Source organism: Camelus bactrianus, chromosome 1 (genome assembly GCF_048773025.1).
Source record: "Camelus bactrianus isolate YW-2024 breed Bactrian camel chromosome 1, ASM4877302v1, whole genome shotgun sequence".
Classification (NCBI taxonomy): domain Eukaryota; kingdom Metazoa; phylum Chordata; class Mammalia; order Artiodactyla; family Camelidae; genus Camelus; species Camelus bactrianus.
Genome location: NC_133539.1, coordinates 76846927 through 76866839, shown reverse-complemented (window position 1 = coordinate 76866839; position 19913 = coordinate 76846927). Strand labels below are relative to the sequence as shown.

The following is a 19913-nucleotide window of genomic DNA, read 5'->3' as shown; positions in this document are numbered from 1 at the left end:
GTTAGCAACCAAAGCCACTAGCTAAGGAAGAAAATTATTAAACTACAATAGGTTTACATGAAGGAAAAATGTCATTAAGGAAGTTGAGCATCCTGTCCTAAAAATCTTCAACACATACATACTGTTTTGTGCTCAAACGCACACTAAGCAAATGAACCTGTTAGTTTGATTATGTGAAACAATGTCTTTTAAGTACAATATTGATTTTTCAAAATAATTTAAAAGTAATTGCTATTCCTTAGCTGATTAAATGCTCTATTATTCTTTAATAAAAATAGTAAATAATCCCTTCATTTAAAAAGTCATCTCCTACGAGAAGTAATAAAATAGCAAAATTTTATCTATGGGCTTACTTTAAGTGTCTATCTTGTAAAACAATATATTTATGAAATACAGTCGTTTAGGTTCTGATGGTAAGCTGCTATCATTTGTAACACCAATGTGGGATAACAGATGTGTTATATATGTTATGAAGCTAACTCAGAGCAGAACAGTTTATTCTACAAAAGAACACTGGAGGAGTAACTGTAATTAAACTGTAAACAAGAAATTGTAAACAGGAAATAGCATCCCTCTCCCTTTACTTGACTACCGAACAGTCTGTACAAACTAGATAGATATCAAAGGTTTTATATATGTACACAGCCAACATAATATCAAAATATATTTTATTCTGGACCTCTTTCAGATCTGATTCAAATTACAGTTGTCAAAGCAATACAATGCAAAGGGAAACTGCAACAACAACAACAACAAAAAAATGTGCCTAGAAAGGATAAAAGGGTCACTGGGGACAAATCATTGTGATGTGGAACCAAAATACATCAGAAGTGTAATTAACATGGTCCAGGACAGCATAGAACATCTCTATCAGTCTTCCTCACACAATAATCATGAAAACTGAACAATAAAGTTCTTAAACAGGTACAAAAACTGTCATGGGCTGGTTTACACTTTTACAACAGTTTTAAAGTTAACTGGATAACTAAAGAAATGATGCAGACATTTTAATCCAGTGCTATAGGTAGGCTCACAGAATTAGACCCAAAGGATTTGTAAAAAATAAAAAATTAGAACATTATAACTACAATGTCAAAGTCAGGAAAGAAGAAAATTACTTCTGTATTTAGGGATTACAGAGCTACAAAATGCAGTCTGTGTGTTTTTGTTTTTAATGAGATGGATAAGTACATCAGACTAAATACAACATGCAGAATGTTTTCTTGAACTTATCCAGAAACTCCAAAGAAAACATCATGAAACAGCTTACTAGGAAAAAAAAAATATGCCCTAGTTATTCACCCTGCTTCAACACTGTCAACATAAAGGCAGAAATAAAGAATGCTATTAATACTTCAGAACTACTGATATAAGACATCAATTTTCTAAATCAGTGTATTAAAAAGTGAACACTTCCTCTTTTTTTGTCTCTTTCTTCTACATTTAACTAGAATCATGTTTTAAAAAATTGATATTGAATGTGACGCTTCAGAGCTACTATCAGAAGGAGTAATTCATAACTTCCCTATTCCCCTTCCATCCCTGCTGATTCAGAAGAAAAACAAACAAACAAACCAACCCACCCCACACCCCAAACCAACCAGGGTCTCTTATAGATTTGCTGCTATTCCCCAAAATGCTGGCATTTGCTGCCATGCCACAATGTTGGTCCACTGAAATGGGATTTCTGTGGAAACTGTCAACAGTAATTCACCAAATGCAAGTACCGCCCTTAGCATGTGAGAATAAATCCAGGTACTATGGAAATGTACAATGTATTTCAGTAAATGAAAACTGTTTTGAAAAGAGTAAATCGCACTGCATTTGAGATCTTTTTTTCCTGCTCATCTAGTAAAACAACATTTTTGCTGATATAAGAATGGCCATTTGTGATTCCTTTAAATAGCAAAAATGCATACTCCTCTTCAGGCCTCTACTCAGTAATAGTTTACATTACTCTTAACAAAATCATTCTACATAAACAGATAGCTCCTTAAAAATAGTACTCTCTCATTAAATCTAATTTGACAGAAATAAGTTTAAGGAAAAAAAGGAGTGCTTTATAAGTTAAGTGAAAAAGTACAAATCTTTGGCCTTTCTCTTGACATTTTTATATGTCAAAAAGCAAAAAACCTTCATGTAATTCAATCTAATGATTACTTTTTGCACCATAATTTGTTTTTTTACACCACAAAAGGAGGCACTTTCAGTATCTGTAAAAGGTGTTTAATCCTAAAACATACTTACCTAGAGAATAATTAATTAAAACAGAATTCGATACACTCTAAGACCTATTAGGAAATTAAAACTTACCACTTCTAAAAGTCACTGGAAAGTCAATGATGATACCTGATCAATGACAGGAAATTGGGAATGGAATAAATATAAGAACTTAACGGGATTTTCCCACATGGAGAAGAAAAAGATATTCCTTTAGATGTTTAAGAGTGACAGCTGCTCTTTTTTTACTCTATTTTAATCAAGAATATTCTATTCATTCAAGTTTCCCTTTCTATTTTTCCTTACAAGTTTCTTACAGTAGCCTATACAACAATGATATATAATGAATACCACAGAAAACCTATTGGAATCAAAAGATCTTCAGAAATAAGTTCTCAGAGGGGAAAAAAATGAAGGAAAAAGAAGCAAGAACCTCAAACATAGAACTTTACAGGCTGTGAAACTTGGTCTCTTATAATCATGTTACTGCTCAAATTAGAGGCAATCTTACTTTTGTCTACTGGAGCAGCATCGTGGCACATCAGCAGGCAATGATGACTTGAGAACAGCAGCAAAAAGAAACAACTGAATGCTCATAAAGAACCCACGCCTACAGAATGGATACCTTTCTGATAGTTTGCACTTAAAAGACCCAAGACTTCAGGATAATAAAGCTCTGTATTTATAATCTTTTATATGTCCTATTGTGGCTATTATGCTTAAGTAAAATAGCTAAAGATTAAAAAACAGAAAGAAAGAAAAGATGACAATACCATAAACATGTAGCTGTCTATTTGGGCAGCTATACTGCAGAACTTCTCGACTATCTTTCAATCAGTTGGGAAAAAAAAAGGTCAATAACTGTATGCAAATGAATAAATTGTCCATTATCAAAATACAAAAAGTTCTATCAATAATCACCTCTGACTTTCAGATTTAAATTCAGTGCAATTGACAAATGCATCGCTAAAGGAAAATGCAGCTTAAACATACTCAAAACATTTGTGTCTATTCCTGGGAGCACATTTAAAAATTATTGCACAGATTTTTTTATTTTTATTTTTTTTAAAACAACAATAGAGGTCAACCACAGATGTGGACCTCCAGCAATAAAAGCAGGATTTCAAGTGCCAGATACTCAGCATATTAGGTTTCCTACATAAGTCACAGGGTAATAGTTCTAAATATCTATAATGTGATCCAAAACCCTAAGAACAGCTGGCACAAAACCATCATGAATGACTGCCTCTCTGGATGTAAATTTTAAAAAATATTATTACAGTATCATAGTCCCCACTAACAACAACTGGGGTACATATAACAATGTATAGTGAAATTAAGTGTATTTATTCTCTTTACCAATAGCAAATGCTATCCTACCTTAGTAAACCAAGACTTGCTTCAATCAGTGCTGTTTTGTAAAAATAGCAAAACAACAAATGCTGAAAATCAAAGCTGAATTACTTGGGTTAAATCAGTTTCTACTTAAACTTAAAACATAGGTTAAAATTTTAGCAGTAATGGCTTAAAAATAATTAGTGACAGAAATAGTGTTATAAATTTGCTAAACTTGATAACAAATGATATTCCTTAATTGAAATCTTTGAGATATAAATTTGACAACTATTCTCTTCAAAATTGACACTTCTGGATTATTACATTAATCATGACAAACCCTGTTAATCAAACATATAAACAGTCCCATGCTATCATTTATAAATTCTGTATATTTTAGCTTTTAGTTGCATGAGCACAAGAGGTTTGATCTGATACCTACATCTTTAAGAAAATACGTGATATTATAAACAGAGTAAAAGACATGATATAGTAGTGATTACTGAAAAACAAAAAAATAGCAGCTTAACTCTATCTATATTTGAAAAAAATGTAGTCACAAGTACCACAAACGCAGAATCAGAGCAGCAGGGAAGTTAGTGCAATTATACTTTTTTAAAAAAAAATTTGAATCACTGCTATTTAAAAACATCTTGAAGCAAGTCTTTCGTTTTAAAGATTGTTTTTAAACTAAGGTAGCAAACATTTTGCCATGTAATGGCAGTGTTATATGCCGTTATCTTGCTTTGTATAAAGAAAAATAACATGAGAGATTTTTAATACTGGAGTTTGGTTACATTACATATTTAAGCTTCTACACAGAATGATGGACACTTTGAGAAGCTAATCCTTATCCAGAAACATTTTAATCTCTTAAAAAACAAAGCAAAAGAAACAAACAAACAACAAAAAATCCCCAAAGCTACTTTGCTCCTTTTCACAATAGTGCACATTTTAACCATAATTTAGTTATGGCTACAGATATCAGAAGATTTCTTTTATGCATCTTCTCTATGGTATTAAAAAAAAATTGTGCCCTTCTAGTCTTTTAATTGGCAGAAATATGTCCCAAAAAAGAAACTATTGCATTTAAGCCACATCACAAAAAAAAAGAAGCAAAAAAAACAAACAAAAAAACAAACAAAATACCCAACAGAGCATAATACCCTTTTACTGATGTGTCTTACAGATTGACATGACCAAAGTCATATAGTTCCATTTAATTTCCAATTCCCCCTTCCACAACATGCACCAATTGAATATATGCTCTGGGAGCCATAAAATGTACCAAACATCTATCTCTTCAAAAGAATGCATTAAAATATTTTTAAGATTTTTTTTTTGTTTAAAAGGTGAAAAAAATATAAACAAGAAACAGATTCACTCCCTTACTTCATGCATCCATAAACTAAACCAAAAACGAAGTTTAAAAGCAAGAACAAACTACTGCTGCAAGTTTTTGTAAGTCCATTTCCTCTGTACATACAAACTGCTAAACTACTGAAGGGAAAAAAGAATATAATCCATGGTGTCTGCTGATTCAAAGGGGAGAAACAAGGCTGTCATTAGTATCCAAAAACTGGTACATGTATGGGCTGCTTTTATAACGCATATTTTTTCTCTCTTCTGTTTTTCATATCCAAAACTTCTAAATGCTATTTTAGGGGCACAGCAGATTAGATTCCAGCACTTGGTGAACAGAATTCACAAGCTGTGACAAAATTCTGTCATCTTCAGGGTGCAATTTTGTTTATATACACTGCATGTATATATTTCTTTTAGATTTGGCTGTAGTGGACTGGCCATGGTTCAAGAAGGACTATAGCAGTACTTGGGTCAGGGACAGTCATTTTGGCTATGTACACATTCATAGTCGGTCCATGGCTTCCAACTAGTAGCGCTATTTCCGAAGGTCTAATACACAAACCTGTAAGAAAGTAAAATAATCACGTGTGTAAACAATTCCATTGCACCTTTTTAGTTTAACTTTTCAATAGAACTGTTTGGAATCTATTTCTTAGTTCCAAGTTCACGAAACTGGTAAACTAAAAGCAATCACAGCAGTGGACACCAACAGAAATCACATAATACATATAAAACAGATGAACAACAAGTTTATACTGTACAGCACAGGAAACTATACTCAGCATCTTGTAGTAACCTATAACAAAAAAGAATACGAAAACAAATATATGTATGTTCCTCTATGACTAAAGTATTATGTTGTACACCAGAAACTGACACATTATAAACTGACTATAATTCAATAAAAAATTTTTTTAAAAATCACAAATTGTCTGAAAGTACAAGAAGGAAACAACTAGGAACTAATGATACAGAAGAAGAACCATGGCTAAAATTTTGAAGATTTACTCTCTGTTAATTAAAAAGTAGGAAAAAACATGCTCAAAACAGACCATTTTCTATCTCTTGGACCTTAATGAGACACTACTGATTTTATTAAAACTGTTGCTTCAGTAAACAGCTAATGGCTATATCCTTTACATCTTCTCTTTGCTTTCAGAACTTTGGAAGCCGTAACTAGTATTTCTGTAAACAGTTGGCCAGGCGTATCCTGAAAGTGTCTCAGTATCACACATTTCTCAATGCAGACTCAACTGCCTCTATTCTCCCTTCCCTGGGCCACCAACACTCTTCTTTAAGGAAGAGAAGGTAGAAATAGGCATTATAAATTCAAATCTCTCTCAGAGTGGTACTCTGCTGTATTTAATTTCACTGATGAAGGTTTACATTAAAAATAACTGCCCATTTCTTGATTGTGAAAGCACTCTTCTGGCATAGATGGCCTAAATTCTGTTTACATTATTTGCATAAAGTGAACATGAAAAGTACAGAGCCCTCAGTAAAAAAGATCAATACCATATCATAAAATGTATTTTAACACTTCTGCAGACACTACCACAGTAAGCCACATCTATTCACTACGTATATACACAAATACACACACACAGCTGCTTTTGGAAACACTTCAGTATACTTACTGAACCATCTGATGCACTGGCTCCAACCTTGTCTCCTGCTGCATTCCAACAAACTTCAAAAATTCCACCTGTTCCCCTATAGCTGTGAACTAGAGCACCTGTCTAAAATAATGAAAAACAGAATCTCAAAAATGATAAAATATATTATTATATATGTCCAAATATGGAGGTTAAATATTGTGTGGGTTTACTTCTAGCAAACCAACTCTGAAATAAACACAAGTTCTGAAATATTAGATACATAATACGATGATCCTTCTATAAAAAGATAACACCAGCCTGCTCTGAACAGATCACACACACAGTTTCTCCAGTACTGATAACCATTCTTAGCTAAGTTATCTGTGGCCTCTTTGACAGTTAACAATGGCTAGAAGTAAACATTCAATGCATGACTTGAAATAAACTGTTGTTGCTGAAGTATGCATGAGTTTGGCCAAATTATAGAGAAACAAAATTAAGTCAGAATCTCTTGACAAAACATCCTAAAGAGGAAGTATAATAAACTAGTAAAGGCAATTCCAGTGTAAGTCTGTTACTCCATATTTACTGACTAATCCCTAAGCTAGTGGAATTATAAAAGAAGTAAAAGAATATATGTACAGTATTATTAAAAGATGTTATAACTTAAAAAAAAAGTACAACCAGGAACACTAACAATTTCATCAATTAAAGCTGAGTCATAAACATAACTAAATTATTTTATTCCTTCAGCAATGGAAACCAAAATCATTCACAGCTGCCATTCGATAATTAAAACTGAGTACAAAAATGTATTATCTTAGGAAATTAGTCATTAAGCAGGTCAAAGGTCACAGGTTCTGCTGTGAGAAACTGAACAATGAAAAATAGATTCTAGTGATCTGCCCTGATAAATCAGAAAAGTATCTCTCAGCTTTACAGTGACCTAAAAAAATCCAACTAGAAGTAGCATAACTATCTAAAAACAACCTAGCAGCAAGACACGTATCTTGTAAATACCTTCCGAGACAGCCAGCCCTGAGCTAATCACTGAGCTGGTGACCATTTCCCCCTGCTTTCCTCTTGTCTGGTAATACTGCAGAAACCACAGATGCACTGCTACAGCTGGTCACACTGGGAAGGCCCAACAGTCATCCCCCACCCCTCCAACCTAAAATTTCCCACAATGTTAAGAGATTCATGAGAAAGTATGAGTATAGTAGGTCTTAAGTATCTACAGTTAATTAGGAGAGAAGGGAGTGGCACCAACATTATCTAAACTCCACTGATGTACAGAAAGTAAAATCTATAGGACAGTCAACTTTGGGATTTAAAAAAAAAAATCAAAACTTCCTTTCAATAGTACTTACCAATTTCTAAGCCTGAATTAGGCTTTAAATGAACCAAAATAGTATGGTCAACAAGCCAGAGCTATCACATTAACAAATGCCAAAGGATCATTAGCATCTACTCAAATCTGTGTTCAGACTAGACTGTAACAACCTACCTGCCAAATACTTAGGTAACATATTATTCAAGTAATGAAAGAAAAAAACTACATGTATATGCGACAAAAAGATAATGCCTTTCTCTACACTAAAAACTCACAAGATGCATTTTACTATTTTCAAACATAGAAGAAAAAAAGTAAAATGACATTTTAATACACGATAGTGATACAACAGAACAGTACGGATGGATAGTTGCTCAAATGCCCTTAAAAGTCAAGCAGTATCTTCCATTAGAACTTTACAGTTCTATAACAAAATTTTTTTTAAATTGATTTACTTAAAATGGAGTCAAAATGGAGTAAATGAGTGATGGAAAATGTATACAAAAGGCAGGTTATCTATAGATTGTATCAAAAAAGCTTCTGCTATTCAATCACAACAGAAAGGTTAATTTGAAAGGAAAGCTAAGGAAATATAAACCATTAAAAGTAATTAAGAGAGCTCAGAAGGGATGATGGATTAAATATCAATATGCCAAAATTTATAATGTTCCAAACGGGAGCAACCATCAATAAGTAAAATGAATATATTGTTATAAAGATGCTATTCATGGTAACAATAAAATCCATAAGGTACCTCAGAAAAAATTAAGAAAAAAGATCTTTATGAAAAAATTGTTAGAACTTTAGTGAAGGGGGTGGAAAAAGACTTGGTATGGGGGACTTACAAAGTCACAGTTACTAAAACTAAGCTAATGATGCATGTACATACAAATTTATCAATCAATGGAAAACAACAATCTATGAATAAACCACACAAGAACTCAGCATATGAAAGAACTGACATTATGAAACAGTAAAGGAACAGTAAGCTTTGCTGCTACAAGTGGCTATCCATACAGAAAGATAAAATTAGAACTCTACCTCACACCATACATGAAAACCAATTTTAAGGGAGTTAAAAATACAAATGAAAACACTAGACAGTGGGAGTATAAAGTTAAAACATCATAATGCTTTTTTTTTTACCAAAAAACTCAAGAAGAATAAAAGAGAAACCAATAAAAAAAGTTACCTACAGAGGATCAAGAAAAAAAAAATGAGGGCAAGACTTCTCAGTGTATACCTTTTTACAGCGTTTGGGAGGTTTTTTGAACATTTGAATGTGTAACTTAATCAAAAAACAGTATCTGAAAATGACTTCTGCAAAATAGTCTGACCAACTATAGAAAGACAGTCCACAGTAACTCAGTATGTGTGTACTACAACCAGCAAAGATCTCATCACAGAAGGGAGAATGGGGGGTGGGGAGGGGTGCGGCAGGGAAACTCGCATGACTGCTACCAAAGAATACACGGCACATAAAAACCAAAACACTAAGATAAAAAAAAAAAGAGGCCGTTTTCTCCACTTTCAAGAAAGGATCTCCGTAGCATTATCCCTAAAAAGGTAGTATAGTTTTAAGTTTGTTTCTGATAAATCATGTGTTCAAGCATAAAATCTTGTCCTTTAGTGTATTTTTTTCTACTGCTCATACTTCCTTCAAAGATAATTATTTTAGAAAATAAAGAAATAATATCATTTAGCTAAATAAATGCATCCTAAACTCTAACATTTTATGTTTGCAAAACTGTCGGAACGATAAAACAGAGAATCTAAATTGATCTTTAAATTCTAGTCTACACTATGAAAGTGTAACTTCAGTTGGTCTTAATCTTTACTAAGCCGTAAATTCTCCTCAAAAATAGTCATTTAAAAACTAAGAATTGAATTAATGTCACAAAAGGAATGATAACCAAAAGTGAAGAAAATATTCGTATAGATAGGCAAATGCTTCTTGCCAATATAAGACTACTTGACTATTTCAATAACTCATACATACCTGTGTGTTCCAGATGTGCACACACTTGTCAAAAGAACCACTTGCCAGATACCTGCCATCAGGACTGAAAGCTACACTGTACACAGGCTCTTGGTGTTTTGTCAAAGTATGGATGCAAATTCCTCGGTCTACATCCCATAGTCTAACAGTAGAATCAAAGGATGCACTGACAAGGGAGAAAAAAAAAAGATTTTATAATTAATAAAATATACTCTTAGCCCCACCCCCAATCTACAATATTCAGCCATTCTTAATAGCCAGCCACAATTCCTCATGAGAAACAGACCGTGCTGTTAGGAAGGAAATGTTCTGGAAACACAGCTAACAGGAAAAAAAGCAGCTTAATTAACGGCATCTCCAAGTTCCGGAACAGGAAAACATAAACGAACTAATTCACTGTATTCCTTTGCTCTTTAAATAATTTCTTTATATTGACCCATAGTTTTGAAACACTGTACTGAACATATTTTTAACTTTATCTTTCTAAAAAGATGCTGAAAAAGCTTTATGGTACTGTATCTCAATTACTTGGGTTTAAAATAGTATTTGATATCAGTAAATATTTGATATCTCCAGATATAATTTTCTGTCATACTTATAAGAAACTTTCAAAGACTCATAAAAGGAAAAGTAAAACAGAAATGTTACCTTGCTAACATAAGGTTGGCATTTGGATTATTTGTCCCTGGCCCTGTTGGACTCCACTTGATAGTATAAATTTCTTTATTATGTGCTTGCAAATCATGGACACAATTGTCTTGTTTCATACTCCATATCTAAGCAAAAAAGAAAAAAAAGTATGTAATTATTCTTCCATACAAAGGATACATTTATAATACTATTTTCCCAGTGCAAAATATAAGCAGTGCAACCAGAAGCACGATTACAGAGATTAAGGGAATACTTGCAAAGAAATTAAAATGTAGGAGAATATATTTAACATTTATCTTTCTAAAATGACAAATAAGCATCAAGTCCTTTCTAAATATTCACTATTGTGAGGCTTCAGGATTAAACTAACTATAGTCCTAAAATCATTTTTTTTTAAACCTGGAAGTACAGTAAGTTACAATGTGTCAGTTTCTGGTGTACAGCACAGTATCCCAGTCATGCATCTACATACACATATTTGTTTTCATATTCTTTTTCATTAAAGGTTATTATGAGATATTAAATATAGTCCCCTGTGCTACACAGAATAAATTTGTTTTTTTAATCTGTTTTTATATATAGTGGCTAAGATTACTTTTGATAGCTTCAGATGGCACAAACGTCAATATTCACTAAGTTCCTTGGGTAACGATCCTAAAATGTTTAAGGCATTAGTTTTTATGCTGTCTTTTAAACAAAAGATCTACCTTACAAATCCCTCTTAGAATTTAGTATCAGGTAATATTTTGCAATGGAGAAGGTAAAATAGATAAGCAGCATACAGATAATACTAACATGATTCAGGCTGACCCCAAAGCATAGGCAACAAAAGCAAAAAAAAAAAAAAAAAAAAAAGGCAAGTGAGACTATGTAAAATTAAAAAGCTTCTGCACAGCAAAGGAAATAATAAAATAAAAAGCAACCTATGGAATGAGAGAATATACTGCAAACCATATATCCAGTAAGGAGTTAATTTCCAAAATACATAAGGAAATCCTACAACTCAACAGCAAAAACACCTAATAACCCAATTTAAAAATGGGCAGAGGACTTGAATAGACATTTCTCCAAAGAAGATATATAAATGGGCAATAGGTGTATGAAATGATGCTCACTGTCACTAATCAAGGAAATGCAAATCAAAGCTACAATGGAGGTATCACTTCACAACTGTTAGGGTGGCTACTATAAATTTTTAGAATACAATAAATGTTGACAAGGATGTGGAGAAACTGGATCCCTTGTACACTGCTGATGTGAATGCAAAATGGTATAGCTGCCATGAAAAACCAACATGAAGGTTCTGCCCCAGATTTTAAGAACTACTACCATATGATCCAACAATTCTTCTTATGAATATCCAAAAAAATTGCAATCAGGATCCTGAGGAAGTATCTGCATTCCCTTGTTCACTGCAGCACTATTACCAAAAGCCAAGATATGGATACAACCTAAGTGTCCATCAATGGATGAATGGATAAAGAAAATGTATACACACACAACATATGTACATACAGTGGAGTATTATTCAGTCTTAACATAGAAGGAAATCCTGTAATATATGACAGCATGAATGAATCTTAAGGACAAATATTGCATGATTCCATTTACATTAGGCATCTAAGAGTCAAACTTATAGAAGCCAAGAAAAGAATGGTGGTTGTCAGGGGCTGGGGAGAGGGGGAGTTGCTAACCAACAAGTATAAAATATCAGTTCTAGAGATTTGCTATACAATACTGTGCCTGCAGATAACAATACTGAGCTGTACATTTAAAAATCTGTTAAAAGAACAGATCTCATGTTATATGTTCCTACCATAATAAAATTTAAAAAATTTTAGAAGTTTCATATAGAAGAAACCATGAAAACTAACAAAGCAATAGTTAAAATGGTGAGTAGAGAACAAGCCTTTCTTGAGTTGATAACACACCTATGCTTATAGATTAAAAATTCACATTATTTTTGAGCAAAAATTAAGAGAAATGTACACCAAGAATAGTTCTGACAAAAATCACTCAATAAAGACATGGGGTGGGTGAGTCTTGCCAAATACAAATAAACACCAAACCCAAGGGGGAGGTATGGCTCAGTGGTGGAGTGCATGCCTAGTATGCACAGGGTCCTGAGTTCAATCCCCAGTACCTCCACTTAGAAAGTAAATAAATAAATAAATAAACCTAATTACCTCCCCTCTTGCAAAAATTTTAATTAGAGAAGTAAAAAAATTAATAAATTCAACCTTAAAAACAAAACAACAACAACAAAAACAAACAAAAAACTCCCACCAAACCCAAGTGCCTACAAACAAACAAAATTAGCTGGGCTTCCACAGAAAACTATATTCAATACCTTGTAATAGCCTTTAATGAAAAAGAATATGAAAAGGAATATATATGTATGTGTAAATAAATCACTATGCTGTACACCAGAAATCAATACAACATTGTAACAAACTATACTTCAAAAAACATTAGCCAGGCTTCACACTTCTGCAATATAACTAGTAAGAGATAACAAAGCAGTATCATAATGTTTTTGTATCCTAGGTATATATAACTCCATGTAAATAAATCCAAAAAGTATGTTTCCAAAACATATTTCATTTGACCTTTCAATAGCACTGATACTACTGATCACTCTAAACCATTACCTTCCTTGAAATACTCTTTACAGTTTCCACTGAGGTCATTCCTTCTAAGGTTTCCTTTTGGAAGCTCATTTCTCTTGAGCTGGTAAATGTTGATGTTTCTTAAGACTGTATTAGGTTTCATCTTCTCTTACTCTATACTTTCTACCTACACAATTTTGTCCATGCTCATGGCTTTGAATGACCACCCGAGAATCTGCTGAGAATTCCCTAAATTTTATGTCAAGCTTAGAGCTGTTCTCTGAGCATCAGATCCATCTAGCATCTTCACTTCCATGACTCAAAAGCACTGTACAAGTTGTATACATTCTCCTCACTAATTTGCTTTTCCCTGTTTGCAGAACATGGCTTCACTAGACATTATCCATCCTTCTAGTTTCTGCTTTAAAATTCTATGACCTTTTACTATTCTTAGAACAAAGAAAAGCTCTCTACCACTTTCTAGTTTAAACTTCTCTAATTGCAACTCAACCCCTGATAGTGGGCTCTCTCGCCATGGGCCTTCTTTCACTCCCTCATATGGGCCATACTCTGTTCCAGAAGCCCCTCCATTTGATAAGTGTTAAATATGGTGTGTGCAAAGCAATCTCACAAACGTAAGTGTGAAGAAAAGTATTTTTACTAGCAATGTTTGCAAGGGAGCCCAGGCTTGAGGAAAATCACCTATCTAACTTAAAAACATAGCAGGTATTTAAAGAAAAAAACCATCAGGTTTACCAAGGTTATATTTAGTCTGCTCATGGGAAGAGAAAAAGCAGTTTCCCCCATGAGTATCCTACTGGTAAGGGTCATTACGTCTGCAGTCAATGGCATTGCAAAGTCAAAGGTAAGTTATTTTCAGTAGACTTAGCATGATGAAAGAAAGGGCTCAAGCATCATTAATTCAGAAGGTTAGTATTAGGTTGTTCTTTATCTCAAAATGCTTTTTCTCCCCTCTAACGCTGGTGTGTGATGTGTGAAGGGGCAAGGTATTAGTTTTGCTTTTAGTTAACACAACAAGAAAAGCATAAATGAAGGTTGAGATGTGGATACTGACACGTCAGCTAGGCTCACTCACCAGTTAAATGATTCTCTGCTACGTACCAGTTTCCCAGCAAGGGTTATACATGTTCATACCACAGCAAAATCAAATTAATACAATTCGCAGAATTTCAGTCAAACCCGTGAATACTACAAAGATCTTCACTACTTATGAGTCAGATCTTTACATGTACCAATATATGACTTTCTAATAGTGAAGACAAATTATAACAGCACAAACCTTAGTATTATAATTCCCATCATAGTCATTTTTTAAAATATAACTTATTTGCTATATTCAAACATCTGAAATAATTCACAAAAGAAAATATAAAAAACAATGATCATTAAAAAGTAGAGTAAGTCCTTAGCTACATTTAAGTATCAATAAATTACAAAAGACATTCTAAACAATCTTAAAACAGCCAGAGCAGTCTCACTGTGTAACTGCACACCATTCCCTCCTACTGTCTGAATTACCTTCAAAGTCATGTCATCAGAACAGGAGGCCAGGAGATTGCCAGTTGGGTCCCATTTGATAGCATTTACTTCATTCTAAAAATAACAGTAAATACAGACATTTTCACTTTATAGACTTGGCTACTCTTCGGGTATTAAACATACTTACTTCAAAACCACTCTGAAACATTACTTATTCATCATGATCACTTTGAAGGAGGGAATAAAGGTTTCTCACCGTGTGTCCCTGGAATGTTTTAATAGGTCTGTCTTGTCCTAGTTTACAGACATGAATGCACATATCTGTACTACAAGAAGCAAAGGTGTTGTTGCTCTGCCAATCAACATCCAACGCTGGTGCTAAAAAGAAAAAAGGTGAGATTTGCATTCAGTCTGCATGTACTGAAATCATTAAGGACACTAATAGGAATCTAAATATTTCACTTTATACTTTTTAAAGATACTAACAGAATTTTTAAAAATCACAGTATCTAAACATCACAAATATTAATAAATTTCAGTTTAGCTATCCAGCAGAAAGTACACTGGCCTAGTCACCAGGAGATTAGGGCTCCTTAGAACCCACTCTGTAAACTACTAGCACTGGATTCTTGGTTCCTCATTTGTAAAATGATAAAATTAAATGTGATGCTTTACCTTCCTTTTATTTCTCAAATTCTGTGAATGTTCAATGAATAAGCAGCCTTGGTTCTGGCACTCCAAAACCAGTGAGCCCTAAGCAAGTCATCTAACCTCGCATGTTATTTTTCTAATTAAAAAAAGCGGGGAGTGGGGGGCGGATAAAACCTTTAAGCTTAGTACAGAAGGATATTGTGAAAACCAAGTTAGATAATGCGTATGAAAAGTACTTCGTAAATTACAAGTTAGACGGGTGTTACACTGTGTAAGTTATCATTTCCATTATCTACTCAGCTAATAAGTGGAATATTCCATGAATCGCAAATAGATTTTCTTCTAGGTGATTCTTGTCAAATCCCTCTTAAAATCTACATCATTGAATTTAAAACCTCAGAGGCCCAAAAGCCAGCTGGCATTTAATACTTATTTTAGCTCTGATATGATTAAAGATTCTTTCCTTTCATTTTCCCCTGCTGCATAGCGCAAAGGCTCTCTATAATTAGCAATGCAGATTAAGGTAATGATAGCAAGTAATTGGGTTAAGCAATAGAAGCATGCCAAAAAAAAAAAAAAAAAAAACAGATTTAGAGCAGGCGGTAGGTAGCGGGGTGAAGGGGAGATCAGCGCCCTTGGCTCAAGATGAGGCAGATCCTGAGGTGTAACAAGCACTCCAGGGCCCTGCCTGATCAGGATGGGACTGGGCTTCTTCACCAGAAACTGCTCCCTTCCTTGGCTCCTTCCCGCTTTTCCCTTCTGCTTCCCACACAGAGTTCCTCACTTGTTTCTCCTGGGAAGGATTTTTAAATAAATCACTTCACTCAAAGTCTGCTTCTGGGAGAATCTGAGGAAATCAGTCAGGAAACAAAAATACAGTCCAACTGTGATGAGCACTGTGCGTGGACTCTGCATCACAACTTCCTAGAGCAGCGCAGATGACCCTGGGTCCAGTCCTTACCACGCTTTGCCCTGCTGAGCCCTGACCCCAGGGGACTGCCTCCTGCAAATCACACATCCCAGGCCCCTGTGCCTGCAGGTGTCCAGAGGGGTTCGTCCAGGGGAAGACACTGCCATGAGCCCAGGGCCAGGGGAAAGAGCAGCCGGGCACTTCCGCTGTCACCGTTCTTGCAGGCTGGGCTTCTGGTGGTGACAGGACTACTCCATGGTGCCCGTTCTTGCCAGGCAGCCTCTCCTCTAAAGTCCTCATTCCCACTGGGCGTTTGGATCCTATCTTCTCTACAGTCTCAGGTTTACCGCAGTTGTTAAACTCTGGGTTACCTCACCTTCCTCTATTTTTCACTCTTGGCAATACTTCTGCCACTATTTCCTAGTATTATATTCCCTTTCTGGGATTACCTGGTTTAGATTCTGTTTTTGTACCTGGCATTGGATTCAGCAACTAAAACACCTTCATTCTGACATTAAATATTATTACTTAAGACATAATTTCAAAAACATTCTTAACAAAACATTTCTTTGGTAAATAATTTGTTTTAGTGTTGAGAAGAGGTGGGGGGAGGGCGGGGTGGGGAGGCTTGCAAATCTAGCTAATTCAAAAGACAATTAAAGGTGTAACAACATGCTATGCAAAAGGCCTAGGATCTGCCATGCTGCAGCAGGTGTTAATGTGGTAGAGAACCATCTGTGAAATATTAGACGGGAGGCTAAGAAAATCAGAAGTAGCTCTCAAACAAATACACCATCAGGTTCAGAACAAAACAGAAACAAACTGTATAACCAGGCAAAGATAACTGGAAAAAGCTAGGGAATGCTACAACATGAGCTGCAGGACTAATGCTTCTGTGATACACCTGGCTCCTAAAACACAACAACCACAGTTTGGTATAATCTAAGACCATATACCTCCTTGCTTTATATTTATTCCTAAGATGAGTCTAGGTAACACAGGTTCTTCAGGATAGAAACATGTCTCTTACATAAAATGTACTTTTACATAGATAATGTGTGAGAGGTGTGTTTGTGCTACTGTCTCCTTTTACACGGGATGAAAGGGGCTAAGAAAACTTTATTTGCCTAGGGTTACACAATCTTTTAAATTCCTGGAGCTAAGATTAAATTTCTGTGTGCTCCAATTCTAATTTTTTTGTTAACCCATGCATCCTTCATAATTTAAAAGGTAACAAACCTATAAGGAAAGGGGGAAACAACATTTATTATTCATTTGCTTTTTTTAATAAACAGCTCCACTGAGGTACAATTCACGTAACATAAATTTCACTCATTTAAAGCGTGCAATTCAATTCAATGGTTTTTAGTATGTTATATTAATAATTTAAAAATATTGTGGTCATATATAAAACTTGTCATTTTATTAAGTGTAAAATTCAATGGTATCAAATACATTCAAAATGTTGTGCAACCATCACCACTATTTCCAAAACTTTTTCATCACCCCAAACAGAAACTCTGCAACCCATTAAGCAATAATTAAATTTCTCCCTCCTCCTAGCCCCTGATAATCTCAAAGTTTTACTTTTTGTCTCTATGAATCTGCCTATTCTGACTACTTCACATAAGTAGAACCACACTCTTTACCCTCTTGTGTCTCATTTATTTCACTTAGCATAATGTGTACAAGTTCTCTTGTATTATAGCATGTGTCAGAACTTCATTTATTTTTATGGCTGAATAATAATGCATTGTACTTATAGACTACATTCTGTTTATCCATTCATCTGCTGATGGACAGTAGGCTGTTCCCATCCTCTGGTGAATAATGCTGGTATGAACACTGACATACAAGAATCTGTTCAAGTACCTGCTTTCAACTCTTTTGGATATATACCTAGCAGCAGAATTACTGAGTCATATGGTATTTCTATGTTCAGCTTTTCGAGGAACTGTCATATTGTTTCCCACAATGACTTATACCATTTTCCATACCTGCTAGCAGAGTGTAAGGATTCTAATTTCTCCACATTATCCTAAACATTGTTTTTTATTGCCATTGAATGGGTATAAAGTGGTAAGGTAACTCATTATGACTCATATATAATCATGATTTATGCTTTATGTAAGAGTGTATATGGAAGAAAATAGAGTATAAGAATTAAAATATGGTAGTTTGGAAAGCATGGTAGACTTTCATTTCTGGTTAAGACGGAGTAACACGGACCAAATTTACCTTGTGCTCCAAACAACCAAAAAAACTACAAAATACGTAAAATAACAGTTTAAGACTCTGGACATCAGGCAACAAAGGACAGTGATTCCTGACAGAAAAAAAAAAAAAATCAACCAAACATGTGCCTTTATAACTTGGCACAAGGAAGAGGAACCTCCCTAGGCAGAGTCCAGTGAAATTCCTGAGCTGAAGGGATAAAGCTGAGGATCTGGGGAGACAAAGGCAGCTAGAATTCATGGGAAAAAGTACAGGAAAAGTGACAGCCACACAGCAGAGAATTCTGAAGATCTGCAGCAGGCCCTACTCACAAATTTAGCTGAGTACTAATGAGCACGAGCATGTGAAGACACTAGCTGAGACCTGGGGGAAAACCACTCAACAGAATTAAAAGGAACAATGTCTGATACTCAAGGGTACACCGGAATAGAAAACGTCTTAACTCATGGAGTACTGATTAGAGTACACTTAGGTCCTTGCCTGGTACTAGTCAGGAAATAATCAGTCCTACAGTGAGCACTGTTTCACTGCCATTTAACATATCTTATAAGTATGATCCAAAAGGCTCAAACCATTTCTGTGTTCCAGAACAAAGTTCACAGACACTTACAAGAATACAAAAATACCCAGCAAGCAACAAGGTAAAATTCACAATGTCTCACTTCTAATCAAAAGTAAAAAGGCATGCAAAGATACAGGAAAATATCACCGAGATGAGGAGAAAAATCAAATCATCGGAAGTGACCCAGAACAGACAGAGATGTCAGAGTCAGCAGACAGACAGTCAAGCACTTGTAGCTACCTATCACATGTTCAAACAGTTAAGTAGAGACATGGAAGATGTAGAAAAGACCTAAATTAAACTTCTACAGATTAAAACTGAAACATGTGAGGTAGAAATGTACTGGATGGATGAACTGAAGATTAGATATTACAGAAGAAAAAAACCCGTGACCTTGAAAACAGCAAAGGAACTATTAAAAAAAAATTTTTTAAGCCAACAGAGAAAGACTGAATAAAGAAATGAACAGATCATCAGTGTACTGTGGGACATCAAGCAGATTAATAAACATACACAGAATTTCAGGTTAAAAAGTGGGGGGGGGGGGGAATACATTTAAAAAAAAATAATGGTCAAAAGTTTTCAAATTTGAAGAAAACTATGAACAAATACATCCAAGAAGCTCCAAGGACATGAAACATAAAGAAAACTAAACCAAGGTACAACATACTCAAATTGTTTAAAATCAATGATTAAAAAGAAAATTTTAAAAGCAGCCAGAGAAAACAAAACAAATTATGTACAGAGAAATAAGGATGAAAATGTTAGCAAGTTAAGTTGGAAATTAGGTAAATAAGAGAATAGAGCAACATTTTCCTTAAAGTACTGAAAAAATATCTTTCAAAAATGAAGGTGAAATAAAGATCTACTCATATATATCAAAATTTTAAAAATTCATCAACATTAGATTTGCACTATAAGGAATGTTAAAGCAGTTCAGGCAGA

The 19913-nt window shown here is 34.4% G+C and overlaps 1 protein-coding gene across 6 annotated transcripts in view; it reads right to left on the bottom strand.

Moving 5' to 3' along the window:
- Positions 1-651: 651 nt before the first annotated feature.
- Positions 652-19913, bottom strand: part of TBL1XR1 (TBL1X/Y related 1) — a 155744-nt gene continuing 136482 nt past the window's right edge. For all 6 annotated transcript variants that reach the window (XM_074367686.1, XM_074367674.1, XM_074367682.1 and 3 more), the window contains 6 exons: positions 14867-14988; positions 14650-14724; positions 10499-10626; positions 9851-10016; positions 6558-6659; positions 652-5482 (listed from right to left, as the gene is read on the bottom strand). In XM_074367686.1, the coding sequence (XP_074223787.1) occupies positions 5456-5482; positions 6558-6659; positions 9851-10016; positions 10499-10626; positions 14650-14724; positions 14867-14988 (620 nt within the window). In that variant the 3' untranslated portion in view covers positions 652-5455. The remainder of the gene's footprint in view (positions 5483-6557; positions 6660-9850; positions 10017-10498; positions 10627-14649; positions 14725-14866; positions 14989-19913) is intronic.